General features: G+C 30.4%; 1 protein-coding gene across 1 annotated transcript in view; it reads left to right on the forward strand.

Moving 5' to 3' along the window:
* The window catches only part of LOC123293629, a 49,820-nt gene that overhangs the window by 19,470 nt on the left and 14,836 nt on the right, over positions 1-15,514 (forward strand). Inside the window, exons 13-26 of the mRNA XM_044874543.1 lie at positions 1,200-1,292; positions 1,357-1,440; positions 1,775-1,858; positions 2,428-2,511; positions 5,471-5,554; positions 6,327-6,413; positions 6,825-6,908; positions 8,182-8,271; positions 8,976-9,059; positions 9,572-9,624; positions 11,207-11,316; positions 13,223-13,293; positions 13,356-13,422; positions 14,397-14,522. Coding sequence (XP_044730478.1) covers positions 1,200-1,292; positions 1,357-1,440; positions 1,775-1,858; positions 2,428-2,511; positions 5,471-5,554; positions 6,327-6,413; positions 6,825-6,908; positions 8,182-8,271; positions 8,976-9,059; positions 9,572-9,624; positions 11,207-11,316; positions 13,223-13,293; positions 13,356-13,422; positions 14,397-14,522 — 1,201 coding nt within the window. The remainder of the gene's footprint in view (positions 1-1,199; positions 1,293-1,356; positions 1,441-1,774; positions 1,859-2,427; positions 2,512-5,470; positions 5,555-6,326; positions 6,414-6,824; positions 6,909-8,181; positions 8,272-8,975; positions 9,060-9,571; positions 9,625-11,206; positions 11,317-13,222; positions 13,294-13,355; positions 13,423-14,396; positions 14,523-15,514) is intronic.

Raw genomic sequence — 15,514 nt, forward strand, 5'->3', positions numbered from 1 at the left:
TTTATAGATCTTAAAAATATATTAACACAAAAAATGGAACTTCAATTCCAAAGGTACATACTTTTTTTTCTATAATAATTCTAAAAGTAGTAAGTCTATATGGATACGCAGAGCGTACATGACATAGAATACAAATCTACACTTATATAAATCTCAAAAAAAAAACTCTTAGTAAGTAGAAAGAAAACATTTTTCACGATGTTCGGACTCCAAATGGCTGTAGTTCGAAACGTGTCATTCGACTTTCTTGTGTACAGGAGAACCATTGAACACAGAGACATCGTACTCTATTTTTAGTCAGTTTTGTATTATAAGTATTATTGACGTTTATATGTACGTTACGTAAATTGTTTAAAGATACAGATCGCAAACTCATTTGAACGAATCTGATTTCTAACGATTAAACTATCTGAACCTAATTGATATTGATAAGTGACGTGGGCCTTGCAAGGACCATTTTTTGCAATACTTAAATTACAAATAATTTTTTAAAACGAGCTACCCCCACATTCCCGGCGACTGGACTCGGCAGGTCCATTATGTGAGAGCCCACACCCCTCCATAGATTAAAACCACTGCCGATCTGTAACCGATAACAACACGTAAGCTATATCTTTTTCCGTTATTCTATTGGCCTATTTGTTTTTACGTAAACTTTAACCTAATACATGAGCTTCTTAGGAATTCAGCCTGTGATATTAATTTTTTGTTGTTATACATAATTGTCGGGTGGGGTAAAATTTGCCAATTTGAATCATTTATAACAAAATAACTAATACAGAACATTTATTTTTCCTACATTACGTTACAATTATTATTGTTGACATACGTAAAAACAGTTATCTTCAGTTTGTTTTTGCCTCAACGTATCCACCTTCACGTTCCATACATGTAATTGTTCTTTTCCAAAACTGTTTAAATACACTCTCATATATCTCGGGAATGATTTCTTAAACCGTTCCCTTTTCTCAATTTGTGTACACTCTGTATATTCGAAGTAGAAAGTGACTAGCTGAATATTAATATTTTTGAAAGCAGTGGTTTTTATAATAACCTTATAATAAAAAAGTTTTCCTTATGTAGCCAATTTAGCTATACACCCTATATAGCTGTTTAAAATTCCATTAAAATTTAAAGTTTTTAAAATGACCTGATTTATTTGATAAACAGTATATGACTAAAACTTGTTACGTTTACAGATCGCAGGTCTCTTTTTACTGGTCAACAAACCATTGTTTGTCCCTCTATTTGTAACCAATGCGAATCGTTAGGACACTGGTGTGGTAAATGCGGTAAGTGAAGTAAAAAATAAAAAATTTATAAAAGGCTACATCGGTCTTTACTATCAAATTACAGAAAACAGGTATTATCGTGGTATGGGACAAATTGTAGCACCATGCAACACTTGTGTATCGATGGGACATTGGTGTGGTAAATGCAGTAAGTATTTTATGCTTATAAATAAAAATTGTTTAGGTATTCGGGATCAGAAATACAATACATCCAAACTGCATAACTCAGTAGGTTTGTCATCTCATTTTTATTTTTTTTACTTAATCATTTTTCGATGAAGTAATACTTTTGTAGTATACGCCAAATTTTTAGAATTTTTTTTTTTTTTTTAAGTTCTTTTTCTATTTGATATTAATTATCTGATGTATTTGGATAGTAAGATATTTTTCACCAAAAATTCTACACTTGGAATTCATCACTCGCTACTCTTTTGATTTTATGACATATACTTCAAAGGTTAAAAATTATTTTGATATTTCAGATGCCAGAAATTATTATGCTGGCCGACAAATTATGGCACCATGTCATACATGTGAATCGCTGGGTCATTGGTGTGGTAAATGCGGTGAGTTGATATCGAAAGATAAGCTTTGAGAAGCTAGTTCTTTACCAAATATGATACAAAATACACCTATACCTAAGTTTCTTTAGTGGGAACAACATTGGGAACTTCAAAGTGTGATTTGAGCCTAGTAACACTATTTGATTGATTCGAATTTATAATTTTGTTAAATTAAACTGCGTCTTTTAAAAACGTATCTATTTTGTTTTTTCAAGGTTAGACTCTCTAAAATAGCCCGGACATAGGTACTAGTACAAAACAAAATTCAGCAACTTATTTTGATGCTTTTTCCATTTTAAAGTTTATCCATTATACATACACCAAAATTAATAAACAAAACAAAAAATATATTTATATTATAAAATGGTACAAACATACGTCGAAATACACTCCTTGTTCGGTGGGACCTGTAAATGCAAACGAAACTCACTCAGCGCCTACACTAAGTCCAAAGATTCGAAAATTCTAAAGTATTTGAAATACTATTTGAAGATTTTTTTTACAATACTGAAACATTCAATTGCAGTTACGCTTTTTTTCTAACTAAAGTTTTTTAATGTATACAATTACAGAAAACAGTCATTACTATGGTGGAGGACAAATTATATCACCTTGCAATACATGTGTATCAATGGGGCGTTGGTGTGGTAAATGTGGTAGGTTAATAGTAAACAGCTTTTAAATTCTAGCTTTTTAGCACATTATTACTTATAAGTGGGTGAACTATGAAACTATGATCCACTTATAAGTTATAAAATACTAATTTATTAAAACTTAAAATTTTACATGTGTTTTTTCGACAAATTTTTGAAACTTTGTTTTTTTTTTCGCTACTGCCATTGAAATAAACATGAGGCGATTTGTGTATATATTTATATAATGGAGCTGGTCGTGTACCTTTGGGCAATTAGAAAAAAATTGTGTACATTTAAATCATTTTGCGCTAAACTAAAAGCTCTAGAGATTTGGTGTTTAATCCAAATCATAGCCCATTTATTTCTGTACTTTTTTTATGTTTTACTTTCACCTAGAAGCTTCACCACTTTTTGGTAAAACCATATTTTCTAAAACCCTGCCTTTTTTCCAAAGGTAAAATGCATTTATGTAAAAAGATGTTGTTTAAACAAGCATGATTATCATTGTTACACATTGTACCATTGGATCAATAGTACCATAGCTTTTGTAGGAATGCAAATATAAGTATTCATCTGTATAATAATATATTTATGAATTTTAGAGCCTTAAAATCATAAAGTTTTATTCTTAGTATTTAATTAGCCATAAGGATCTTTCTATTTTATTATTTTCTTTATAAACATTTTATCTTTGTGTGATTTTTTTGTATACGTTCGGGAATAAATAGTATTAAAAATGGAATTAAGTGATAAAATAGATAAAAATGATGGATAACATTAAGACTTTTGAAATGAATGTAATGCAAGAATTAGAATAACTAAAAGAAGAAAATCGTGTTATCATGGAAAAGAATTAAACTTGAAGCATTTGTGAAAATACAAAATAGTAAAATTATAGATCTCCAACTTGAAATGAATAAAAAAAATGTTATTTTTGGAATTAACGAAGGAATAAAAGAAGACTTGAAGACGAAGTGATCGGGATGCGCGAAAGTCAAATGAATATGAAACTCAACAAAGATGAAATAGATGATATATTCTGATTAGGGAAGATTTCCAATGTAAAAGCTCCAATTAAGGTTTGTTTTCATAACTACAAAACAAAAGAAGCTATTATGCGAAATAAAAACAAACTAAAAGGTACAAACATTTTTCTCTACGATGGCTTACCATTAGAAGTGAGAATTCAACGCAGCATGGAGAGGGCCAAAATAATGGAAGAAGCTGCAAAATCTAAAAAAAAGTTCTAGGCCAGTATATTGTTCCAGAAGGAACAATATATCAAGACGCAAAGAGCAAAAAAGATATTATTGGCACACAGGGAATGGGAAATAGATTTGAAAAATATAAATACATTCCAAAAGAAATAAGGAAAATAAATAAAAGCAGCAGTTCAAAAAACCTACAAGAATAATGTTTTGGAATATTGAGGGAATTTATAAAATTAGAAATATTGATATTGTAAAATACTTAAGTGATTATGATATTATCTTTTTGCTTGAAACATGGATAGACTCAGACACAAATATAACCTTAAATGGATATGAATGTAAACAAAAGGACGCAAAAAATGGAAAAAGAAAGAAAGAAAATCTGGTGGAATAGCAGTTTATTATAAATCACACTTGGCCAATGCAATCAGTAGAATTGATGATGAGAACGATCAGGCATTATGTATCAAGTATAACTCGGAAGAAAAAACATATATATTTGCAGCAGTGTATAATCCACCTAAATATTCGGAGTACAAAAATAGGCAATGTTTTGGAGAACTAGAAAATGAATTAAAGAAACAACAAAGGAAATATACTAATGCAGAATGGATAATTTTTGGGGATTTTAACGCAAGCCTTGGTGGAAAAAATATTTGAAAAAAGAATCAGTCTTACTAAGTCTTAGGAAACTCTGAAAAAGTCTTAGAAACTTTAAAAAAGTATTAAGAACTCTGAATAACTCTGAATTAGACTAGTCCGAAAAAGTTGAGAAATTCAAAGTTCCTAAGACTTTTTCAGAATTTCTTATTCTTTCTTCAAAAATTTTTTCCATTAGGGAGGCTAGGAATTAAAAACGAATACAAAACCTGAACAGACTCATAACGAGCATTCGCAATACTTAGAGGTTTATGTCCCTAGCAGAAAAAGTAAAGACAAAGAAACCAACGACTACGGACACAAATTAATTCAAATGTGCCAAAATTGGATCTGATAATACTGAATTGAAAATGCAAAGGAGATTCGGGGGGAGTGCCGTAGAGTGAAAAAAGAAGCTACTATAGAGCTAAGAAAAATTAGGAAAAATGAAACTGAAGAAAATCTATTAAACTATCGTTGCAAAAGAAAACTATATGCAATATATGCAGTATATTTAAAAACAAAGGTGAAAAAACAGATTCGAAAAATTATCGACCGGTTACATTATTACCCACCATAAGTAAAGTATTCTTAAAAGCAGTAGCAAATAGAATTCAAGATTGAGCAATAAATAAGAACATTATCACAAAATTTCAAGCTGGCTTTAGAAGGCAATTTGGAACTGTGGACAATATCTTAATATATTACAAAACATAATAAATTGCAATAATTTATAGAACTTTTTCTCTCAAAATTATCTAAGCTATTACACTCAATAGGTCTTGACGACGCTCGAACTACTACACATTATGCAACCACTATACATTACAAAATCCTTAATTTGATATTCAGGTATTACAAAAGAAGTGTTATACAAATTCAACAGCTATAAGAGTATTATTTTTGGATACGTCACGGTTAGAAAATGACAAACATATTGTAATATGTGTATATTCAAAATTATCTACAAACTTTTCGGGGACTAACTTTCATATAATTCGATAATGAACTACCAATAATCCCGCTGGTGAAAGCGCAATGCAATATCTTCACCCTAACCTACCTCTAAGACTCTACTACTAATTAACTAAATGAAGTTTTCAAAGGATTTTCTTCTTCTAAAATTGCAGAAGCCAGAAATTATTGCGGTAGCCAACATACTTCAATGTTATGCAATACGTGTGAATCACTTGGACGCTGGTGTGGTAAATGTGGTAAGTTAGAAATCAAATAAATTTACGATGTAAACCGATAAGATAAATATTTATTTAAGCAATTTTTAAATACTCTTGCCAGTACAGCATTATTGCGTCCAGATAAAATTTTCAAAAAAATGTTATTTTAGATATGTGCGTATCTCATCTAAAATGATACAATCTTGACTGTATGTATACCAAAAATTTATTGTCATCTTCTATCGCTTTGCAGCGAGGATTGAAAAAGAGGGAAACAATTTTAGATTAATTTCAATGATCTGAAAAAATAAACACCGAGTGCAAAACTTATTAGCATGAAAACTTGTATTACCATTGGTTATCATACGAGCGCTATCGTACGAGCATTTTTGAGCGAACTGTCAAAGCGACATTGCCATTTTTTATTTTAAATTACTTGGGCGCTCTAACATTCATTCATCTTCATCTGAAGAAAATTCCTAAAATATTACATCGTTGGGATAGAATTCTGTTTGTTTTGATTTGAGATTAGTTTACTATAACTGCATTTGTCAAGCAGTCAAATTTAATTGTAATTAAAAAGTTTTCCCAAATATAAGTGAATAAAAAATATGTAACTAATTAGTTGCTTTTTAATTATATACATATACGTATATAATTACTTTTTTTTCATAAACATTCACAAACCGTTCGCATTGTTACTTGCGATTGTTAAAAAATATGTTCGTGAATGCGAATGCAAATATTCGTCACATAATTATTATAGATCCTGTGGTATATTACCAACATAATTATTATTATTTTGTTTCAGCACACAGGGATTACTATATGAGACGATATAATACAGTAGCGCTATGTAACACATGCGAATCACTAGGTCACTGGTGTGGTAAATGTGGTGAGTTTACATCAAAGAGGTTATAAGTATTATATAACTTAGAGGCGTAAAAGCATAGGAAACGCAATAAGTTAATTATTGACCGTTTTAAAAGAGAAAAAAGGGACCATCTTCCCTCTTTGTCTTGCAGCCTATCAAAGCGCTATTATAATATTTTTAATTATTGTATAAATGCGTGCATGCCTGTGTATTTCATACAGGTAATATAAGACAGACGAAAACAGTTTTACGAGAATTTTTTTTAGGCTCCTGTCTATAACGATCAACCGTTTGATGGCAACATTACGGTTCTATGTTATTGTTTCTATGGTTTACATAAATATTATTTAGTTATTTGCATAAACATATCTTTTTCGGTAGTTCGTTGGAATAAGTAAAAAAAAAGAAGTTTATTCTATTTAAAAATTTCAGAATATAGCGATTATTATGGTAGGCGGCGAATGGTAGTGCCGTGCAATACATGTGAATCAATGGGTCGTTGGTGTGGTAAATGTGGTAAGTAAAACAATTAACTACGAATAATTTTAAATATGAAATTACGCTGAAAATAAGTAACATGGTCAAAGTAAAAGCAACCCGTAAAATGATGATCTTCATGTTAATTTTATTATCAGATAGGAAACGGCTATGAAATTCATTTTTCAAAATTTTTTGTATCCAGAACATATTTATTCCCACAGGGGAAACCTGGATATGTTTCTATAAATAAAATCCACCAGGCGTTTGTAGGTTTCGCAGTACCAAAAAGTACTACCCTCTTAAACATACTATAAAAACATAACATTTACTTTTTCGATCGAATTAAAAATACTAATTTATATTTTCAACTTTACCTCTTAAGCGTTATGTCAAACTCAGCTACAGTTTTATACCTACTGCCGTAAGGATTCGGTTTGGCTTATAAAAGCCGTTTTCATTTCAGCTTCACGCCACCGTTCTAAGAATTGGCCTGGATATAAGTACTTAGGGCCTGGGAATTCGATAAACAAAGGTGAACCTGTAAATTCGGTGGATGCTGTAGCCCGTGAACATGACATAGCTTATGACGAAAGTAAAACTTATGAAGATATCATAAATGCTGATAAAATAGCAATAAAAGAGTTTCGAAGCGAGTATGAAAAAACTGGTAAAATTCCTGCTAAAATAGCAGAATTAGTGTTACGAGCAAAAACAACAATTGAAAAAGGTGTAAGGCATACTTTATATCCTTGGAATATGCCAAAAGCTACTGTATCAACTGCAAAATCTGCATTTTCAAGTACGAGATCTAATACTGCCTGTGATAATTTCAATCAAAATCCATCATTAAATAATTGATAATAATATTTGTATCTTGTCTAATGAGTCAGGTATTGAAGAAGATGTCTTTAACAATTCGTTTAACCGTTAAATATTAACTTGGGAGCGGCACACGATTTCAATTTTTGATTGACATAAACGATAAAATTGTTAAGTTCTTACGTTTTTCTTTTAATTTTATGTTCTTCAGCCATTTCCAATGTTTATGCGTATCGTTGTACGTGTTTTGTCATAAAAATCATCCAGTGAATATGGGAGAGCTAATAAAATATTAAAAAAGATGTTTTTTGAAAAATGAGAAATATCCTTTTCGCATGCTAACCATGTGGTTCGTTCACAAGTTTCTCTTCTCTTCTAACCAAGGCTGAAATAGTTTCAGCCACTTCCGAGAGCAATATGTTCTATTACCATTTTACAAACTTGATTAAAAATTTCATAAGTTAAAAAGAATTTTATTTAATTGTTGCAGAAAACAGACATTATTATCATCACGGTGGAGGGCATAATATAAATCCTTGCAATACCTGCGTATCACTTGGCCGTTGGTGTGGTAAATGCGGTAAGTTAATAATGAAAAAACTATCTAAAAAATTAATATAAATTTAGTAGTTTGAGACGCCTATAATTGTTAAAAGAATACGTTGAACAATTTATCGAGTCTCTTTTGCAATCGGATTATCATTGTTGATTTATTAATATCTCTATTTATTATACACGGTATAAAAGAAAGTCGCTATCCGCGTCTGCCTGTTTGTTTATCCGCTAACAGTTTTCATCAGAATGTAGATAATGCGGAAACTTATGTGTAGTATTAGTGTAAATAATTAAAATTTCGCAAGTTTTAAATAATTAAAAAATCGTTAATTGTGTAAATATACTATGTATATTTTATATACATATTTTTAAATTACCTTCACGAAGGTCGTGTCTCTACTTGAGGTTAGACTTGGTGATACCTACTTTACGATGCGAAAATTTTTCTTATTATTATTTGTTAAAACAATTAATTGGCCCAGAATCCATGTCTGAAATTTTTAGGTCCTTCTAAAAATAAATTTTTGACATATGCTAAAATTCTAAGACAATTATCGAGTGTGATAAATGGGTCTAATAGTTGCCATCTTTGAAAAAATTTAAAATCCTCTTAGAAAATTCGTATCAAATGGTATCTAAAGGTCTTAAAAATTGACCGTTTTAGTCATCTTAAGACGATAATAAAAACTTTCCTAATGTTTAAAAGAACTATATAGTACATATTTTCAGGAGCTCGAAATTACTATGGTGGTCATCATTCTTACACACCATGTTCAACTTGCGAATCACTTGGACATTGGTGTGGTCAATGTGGTAAGTTAATTTTAAAAAATTATAAAAATTATAAATTAATAATGGAAAACGGAAATTTTTTTTCAATATATGAGTAGTTTTTAGTTTATAATAATAGATGGAATTAAAAAATAATATTTCTCGATAATTATAGAGGGTAATAATAGTTGTAGTTATATTTACAAGTATAGCTTTTGTCTATAATCATGGATGGCTTTACAATGATCGTAGAAAATAATTTCATCTTTATACAAAAATGACCCACTTACACTAAAAAAGTATATCCAGGAATCACAAAAGCCGGTCAAGTGCGAGTTTAGGGTTCCGTACTTGGTTTTTCATTTTCAAAACTATTTAATAAAATATCTTGTACGATGGTACGGAACCCTTCGTGTGCGAGTTCGACTCGCTCTTGACCAATTTTTTTTATAGAGTCAGCTTAATTAAATCATTTTGCGTAACAGTTTTTCCCAACTTAAGTGATTACCTATATTTAAGCTAAACAAACTAAACAAATTAATTTACATTAACAGATAATTCGTATTACTACGGAGGTCGGCTGACATCTGGGCGCTGTATGCCTCAAGTATGTATTAGTATTGTATATTTAATTTTTTTTCTCTACTTTAGTGTATACTTTATTTGTGTAAGTAGAAAAACACAGTTTTATGTCACTATAATAGCACTATATTTTCTTGCTAACACTCTTGTAATGCGTCGTTGTAGACAATAACAAATCGTGTTTTGTTTTAACTGAACTATTGTTAAAAACTTTCGTGCTCACATGCAGTGATTGAGTTACCCATATGTTGAGATGGGAAATTCAAGGCAGCAGACTTTAGGTGGCGAAAGATTTTAAGGAGATATGCAAGGATTGAATAATACTAGGGATTTCAATAAAACTTTATAAATACATTTTTTGATTAACAAAGTTTCCAAAAATCATAAAAAATTGCTAGGTCACTTTATTATTATTTTATCGTTAGGCTTTTTACTATTATTTTATCTTTCAAAGTTGGCTGAAAAAATGATGAATCATATAGGTTATCCTTTTCAATTGGATATTTCTATATCAAAAAGCTAAAGAGTGTGATAAAAAACTATCTAAAATATTTAGAAAATCTTGTAGTTTATAATAAATAATACCATAAAAATATAAGGTTGTCGATGATATATAAACAAAATTTTAAATTAATTATGAGTTCATTGAAGATCCATCATTTAATGAACAGAGACGACTATAGTTAGAGTATTGATGATTGACGAGATATATCTATACTATCAAATTTATAAGCAGCAATTGCACACAATATATTATATGTTTTTGTAGTTGCGTGGTATTGTAAAGCTAAAACTAACACATTATTTGACTAGAAAGCATGTATTCCGTTTATATGTATGTACCGTGCAATAAACCAAAACTTTTTTACAATACTGTAGGGAAACAAATACCTTATACATAATTGGAGAAAAAAATTGTAAAAACTAAAACTTTTAAATAAAGTGATTCAAAAATATATTTCATAAACTAGCAAGTTAAATTATACTATTCACAGTTTTCACGATATTGGCCATTTCCCAGAGTTATGTTACGGAGAGAGGCTTCATTGAAGTTTTCCGTATCCACCATTCCTTATCTACCATTAAAATTATCTTGAATTAAGACATCTTGCCCTTTCTAAGTGCTCTGTCATTAGATTAATTTCTTAATTGATTTGGTTAATTATCTTCGCCGTTATAAGCAATTATTTAAGAAGTGAAAATTTCTGCAGGTAATTATTGATAGGGAGCATTGCAGCTGGAGGGGACACCTAAATCGACCTCAGCGCTTAAATTATGACTAATTTCCAATTGTTTACTTGTAAATGGTATAGTAACTGTTAAATTAAAATTATTGCAAATTGCAATTGAACTTGTTTAAAATATTTTTTAAATGTAAATTAAAATAATTATTATTTAAATTTGGTAGAAAGGAATCTTACAATACAAACCATACATAAACTTATATGTCCATCCATACAATTATATTAATAAAGTAGAGTGTCGTTACTATGGTAATTGTTCGAAATAAAACTCATGCACGGAGTGAATACAACATCTTGTATAATGAAATATATCAATAGATTTACCTTTTTGTGGTTTTTTATACCTGTTTTTTGAATCAACAGGGTTGTGACGATACTCACCAATATACTTCAAATGGTCTTTATGGTTTACCAACGCTTGATGATAATCTTACAGCATGCGGTGTAACTGTAAACCAAAATTGTTATACGGGGTATTAAAATTTTCATGAAAAATTCATTTACACACTGTGAAAGAACTTACTCAGAAAGGAAACTGAACACAGTTGCAGTTTTTAACTTTCTCGAAATTCACTCACACTGAATAAGAGAAATGCGCAATCTAGTTAGATAAAATATTTCTTATGATTTTATACTGTTACTTTATTTTGCTTTTGTATAACATGTGTTTTTTTTTCAAAATAATATGCGCATTTGAACGTGCTCTTCAAGCCTTTTCTTTATATCAAACACAATAAATGAATCTCGAATTTTTATGAACACAAACCAATATGATGGAATTGAGACAAATTAACGACACCTCTTATTCTCAAAATAATTTGGTCCAGTATAGCACAACTTAATTGGTGCATGCATAGCGGTCTAATCGGTCTACACTGCTAAAAATCTTAAAATATTTCCTATCCACAAAATCCCAGATACTGAAACTATTTTAGCTTGAAAGAAGAAAATTTAATCTTCCCATTTTTGTTTTTTGAGAGAATATTTTTAAGTATTTTGTGTGATATATGTTACCAGAAAAATGTCACCCTTAGCTACCTACGCTGGGCAGCGCATTATAATTCATATTGGGAAAATCATCATGCAACATTATATGCAAAGTTGATCCATCATAGGTATATGCATAGAATATTATACATAGAGAACGCGAGCATCTGCTACAGGCTAGCCTCGCTTCGCATATTGCATCCACTTACAGGCTAGCGTTCTCTATCGTCATATCTCTAAGGGTATATCAAAATTGTTATTCATAAGTTATTATTATTATTTACTTAACACTAGCATAAAGTTTAATATTTTAAACAGTTGTAAATTTTGAAACAGTGCCGAGTAATTCATTCACAGTGTGTAAATACATAGAGTTGTCTTTATGCATAGAAATATGAGTTAACTGAAAGGAGGGGGGGTCAAAGCAGCAATCCTCTTCTGGGATTGGAATATTGAATTAGTTGACTAAGTATGTGTTTCTGGAAAAATATTGATGAATTTATGAAATTTTTAGGTCAAAAGTTTTTTATTTGGCCCCTTTCGAGACTAAAATGTTTGTTTTTCAACTCCTCTCCTCTCTTGCACCACAAGCTGGGTTTGCTCGTGGTTAGAAAAACTGGTGATCATTCAAGTGTAAAATTTTTTAATTCAATTAATGTTAAGAAGTTAGTTTGGAAAGAAAGGGGGAGGATTAAATAATTTTTTTCTGAGCACTTACTCCCAAATCTGTCCATCAATTCATCAGGATGAAAAAAAACTATATACATTACATCAGGATGAAAAAGAAGTCTATTACTTTAACGTCGGTAGTAGTCAGTTTTAACATTCATTGTTGTATTCAAAAAAAAGAAAAAATCAACCAGAAAATCAAATTTTAATTGTAACATATTTTTAAATAATTAGAAATGAATAACAATTTACCCTACTCTTAAATTGTGAAAGTTTGTGAGAATGTAATAGAGGTTTGTCTCTTTTTAGAGGTTTGAAAAAACTACTGGGCGGATTTTGATGAAACTTGATGATGTATTATTGCTTGTACATATAGAATAGCACGTGAGCTATAATTTAACCTACTACAATAACCGTGAACTCCGTGAAGTGTCCAAGGGAATAGAATTAAAATTGGTGCTTGGGGGTGGGCGAATTTTACCTGGATCTGGATAATCTTAATAACGTGGTTCAAAAGACAGTACATAAATCTTTTGAGGACGTTGGGTGACTTTTAACTTGCCTTCGAAAACGGCTTAAAGATATCCATACTTGTTTTTTATTGTACCTATCCTCATAGTTCTATGTGCTAAGAACCACACATTTATTAAAGACAGCTCTAACAATACCTTCATAAATACTAAATAATGTTAATAGTAATTTAAATTCTTATCTTAAATTCAGAGTTGATAATTTTAGTCATCAAAGTTTACCGCAGTTTTATGGCCATGGATCTGATAGTTGTATTCCTCACGGTCAGTATTACAAAACAAATATTTGTATTATCACTTATCAATAATGTATGCATTATTTACAGGAAACGCATGTGATACAAGTGCTGTTCGATTTTCTGATATTACCCGTCCTTCATCGGCACCAGAATGGTAGTACAATGAGTTTCTTATTTTTTAAACATTTTAAACCCTATATACACTATGTTTAATTTACATTTTGGCATAAGCATTTTCCACGAGTATGACAGAGTACATGTGTTAAGCAATGCGTGTAAGAAACGGGTTTCATAGGTGTCATATGTTTCTTGCAAGTTTTATAGCTTCGTTTCCCTTTTAGCTGTACAATGGTTACAATGGTTCGACTGGTGCTGTGTGCTATTGTGTGTGCTGTGCACAATTCAACGCGTATCGAAGCTACATTCAACACAATGCAAGAAAACATACCTATAACACCTCTTTCTTGTTTTCTTGTACGCATTGCTTAATGTATGCATATGTACTCTCTCATACTCGTGGAAGATGTACTACTATGCAAAGATGTAAATTAAACAACCAGTATATGAAATGTATGTATCAGAGTCAAAGATATTGTAATAGTCAGAGTATATTAAGTTGTGTTGTTTATAACATGCCCAAGGTGTAAAAAGTGAGTCTGAGTTTGAGTTTGTAAACGAGTACCATAGGTCAATTGAGTGAATCTTGTTAACTTAATTGTTCCTTATGAAAAAATAATCAACTTCTGTCAGAAACCTTTTTGCGTGAATATAATAGATTCTCTCTTGAGGGCGCAAATTAGGGCAAAACCCTATTTTCCTTTTTTTCCAAAACTTTAATAAATTTTTTTTCCAAAAAATAGAGAGTTGTAAATTAATAAGTAGCAATAAAAAGAGGTCGATTTTCGGGGTAATTTAAAAAAAAAAATTATTTCAAACCATATAGATTTCAAAATATGAAAAATAATGTTCCCTTTTGGCAGCCATTTTATCCAACATTAATGTTTGTTTTTCAAAGTTATAAAAAAAAATGCTAACACTGATATTCAATACTGCCTATAGAGAGTATTTTAACAATTAACTCGATCAATTTTTTTTCACTTATTCGTATTTAAAAGCATATTTTATTAGTATATCTATAGATCAATGTACTGATGCCATTCCTACTGATATAATGGACCAATTTTACGATCATTTACGTGCTGGAAGTGATCATAATTTGAAGAGGGACCAGAACTCACAAAATTCAGCAAACAGGTAATAATTTTAATTTTACTGCCACTTTATGGTCTTCACTGATATGGTCATATCACCACTTTATAGTCTCGTTATAATGCAATTTCTCGTCTCATAAATCAGCTTATGAGACGATTTGTACATTCTCTTTAAACGATTGTGACAACGTTCTCCCACCTATTATGCTTTATAGAGCTTTTAAGAGGTGTATTTTTTCGTACAAAAATTTTGCAACTTGGAGGATAAAATATATTTCTAATATCCGCTTTTTGTGAGTGATGCTCGAATAAAACTTAACTTCGTTTTTGTGATTTGAAATCCCTATTTTGAATAGCAGAATTGTTTTGTTTAGTAAAAAATATGAAACAAAAAAGAACTATGTAAAATTATAAAAAATTCAGCGATTTTAAGTATACAATTAGTTTGAGTTTTTTTCTACTGGACGAGTACTGTTAATACTTAATTATTCACAGTTTAATTTTAACCCCCGAACCAAAAAAGATGTGTCTGTGGCATCGTAGTGCCACAGAAATGAATGAACCGATTTTGTTTTTTTTGTTTCGTTTGAAAGGTAATTTAATGGAGAGTGTTTTTAGCTATGTTTCAATTGCGAGTTTAGGGTTCCGTATCCGAAATTTTTTACAATATGCTTACAATACTAACCGTTCAGGAAAGTGTGGACATTAATCTATCCACATCGGACCATATTCTAGACCAATAGGAGTGAGTGACATCCTTATTGTATAGATCGCTCGTTGTTGTATCCTCATGAGATACTGGTAAAAGTTCGTTTGTACCTTCATAGACGGTTCGATATAACTGAAAGTCGTTACTGAAGCGAATTTTTACCATGCTGAGCGTAGAATTCTTTTATTCAATAATGATGTGTATAACTGTGTGCAACGCTGCGCTGCGAATGTTTCACATATTTGGCATAGAAATTCGCAGTACTTTTTATTGGTTACGTATTCTCTGTGTCTTTTTATAATAAAAAAAAGGTGATTAAAAATTGT

This window comes from Chrysoperla carnea, chromosome 1, assembly GCF_905475395.1.
Source record: "Chrysoperla carnea chromosome 1, inChrCarn1.1, whole genome shotgun sequence".
In the NCBI taxonomy this organism is placed as follows: domain Eukaryota; kingdom Metazoa; phylum Arthropoda; class Insecta; order Neuroptera; family Chrysopidae; genus Chrysoperla; species Chrysoperla carnea.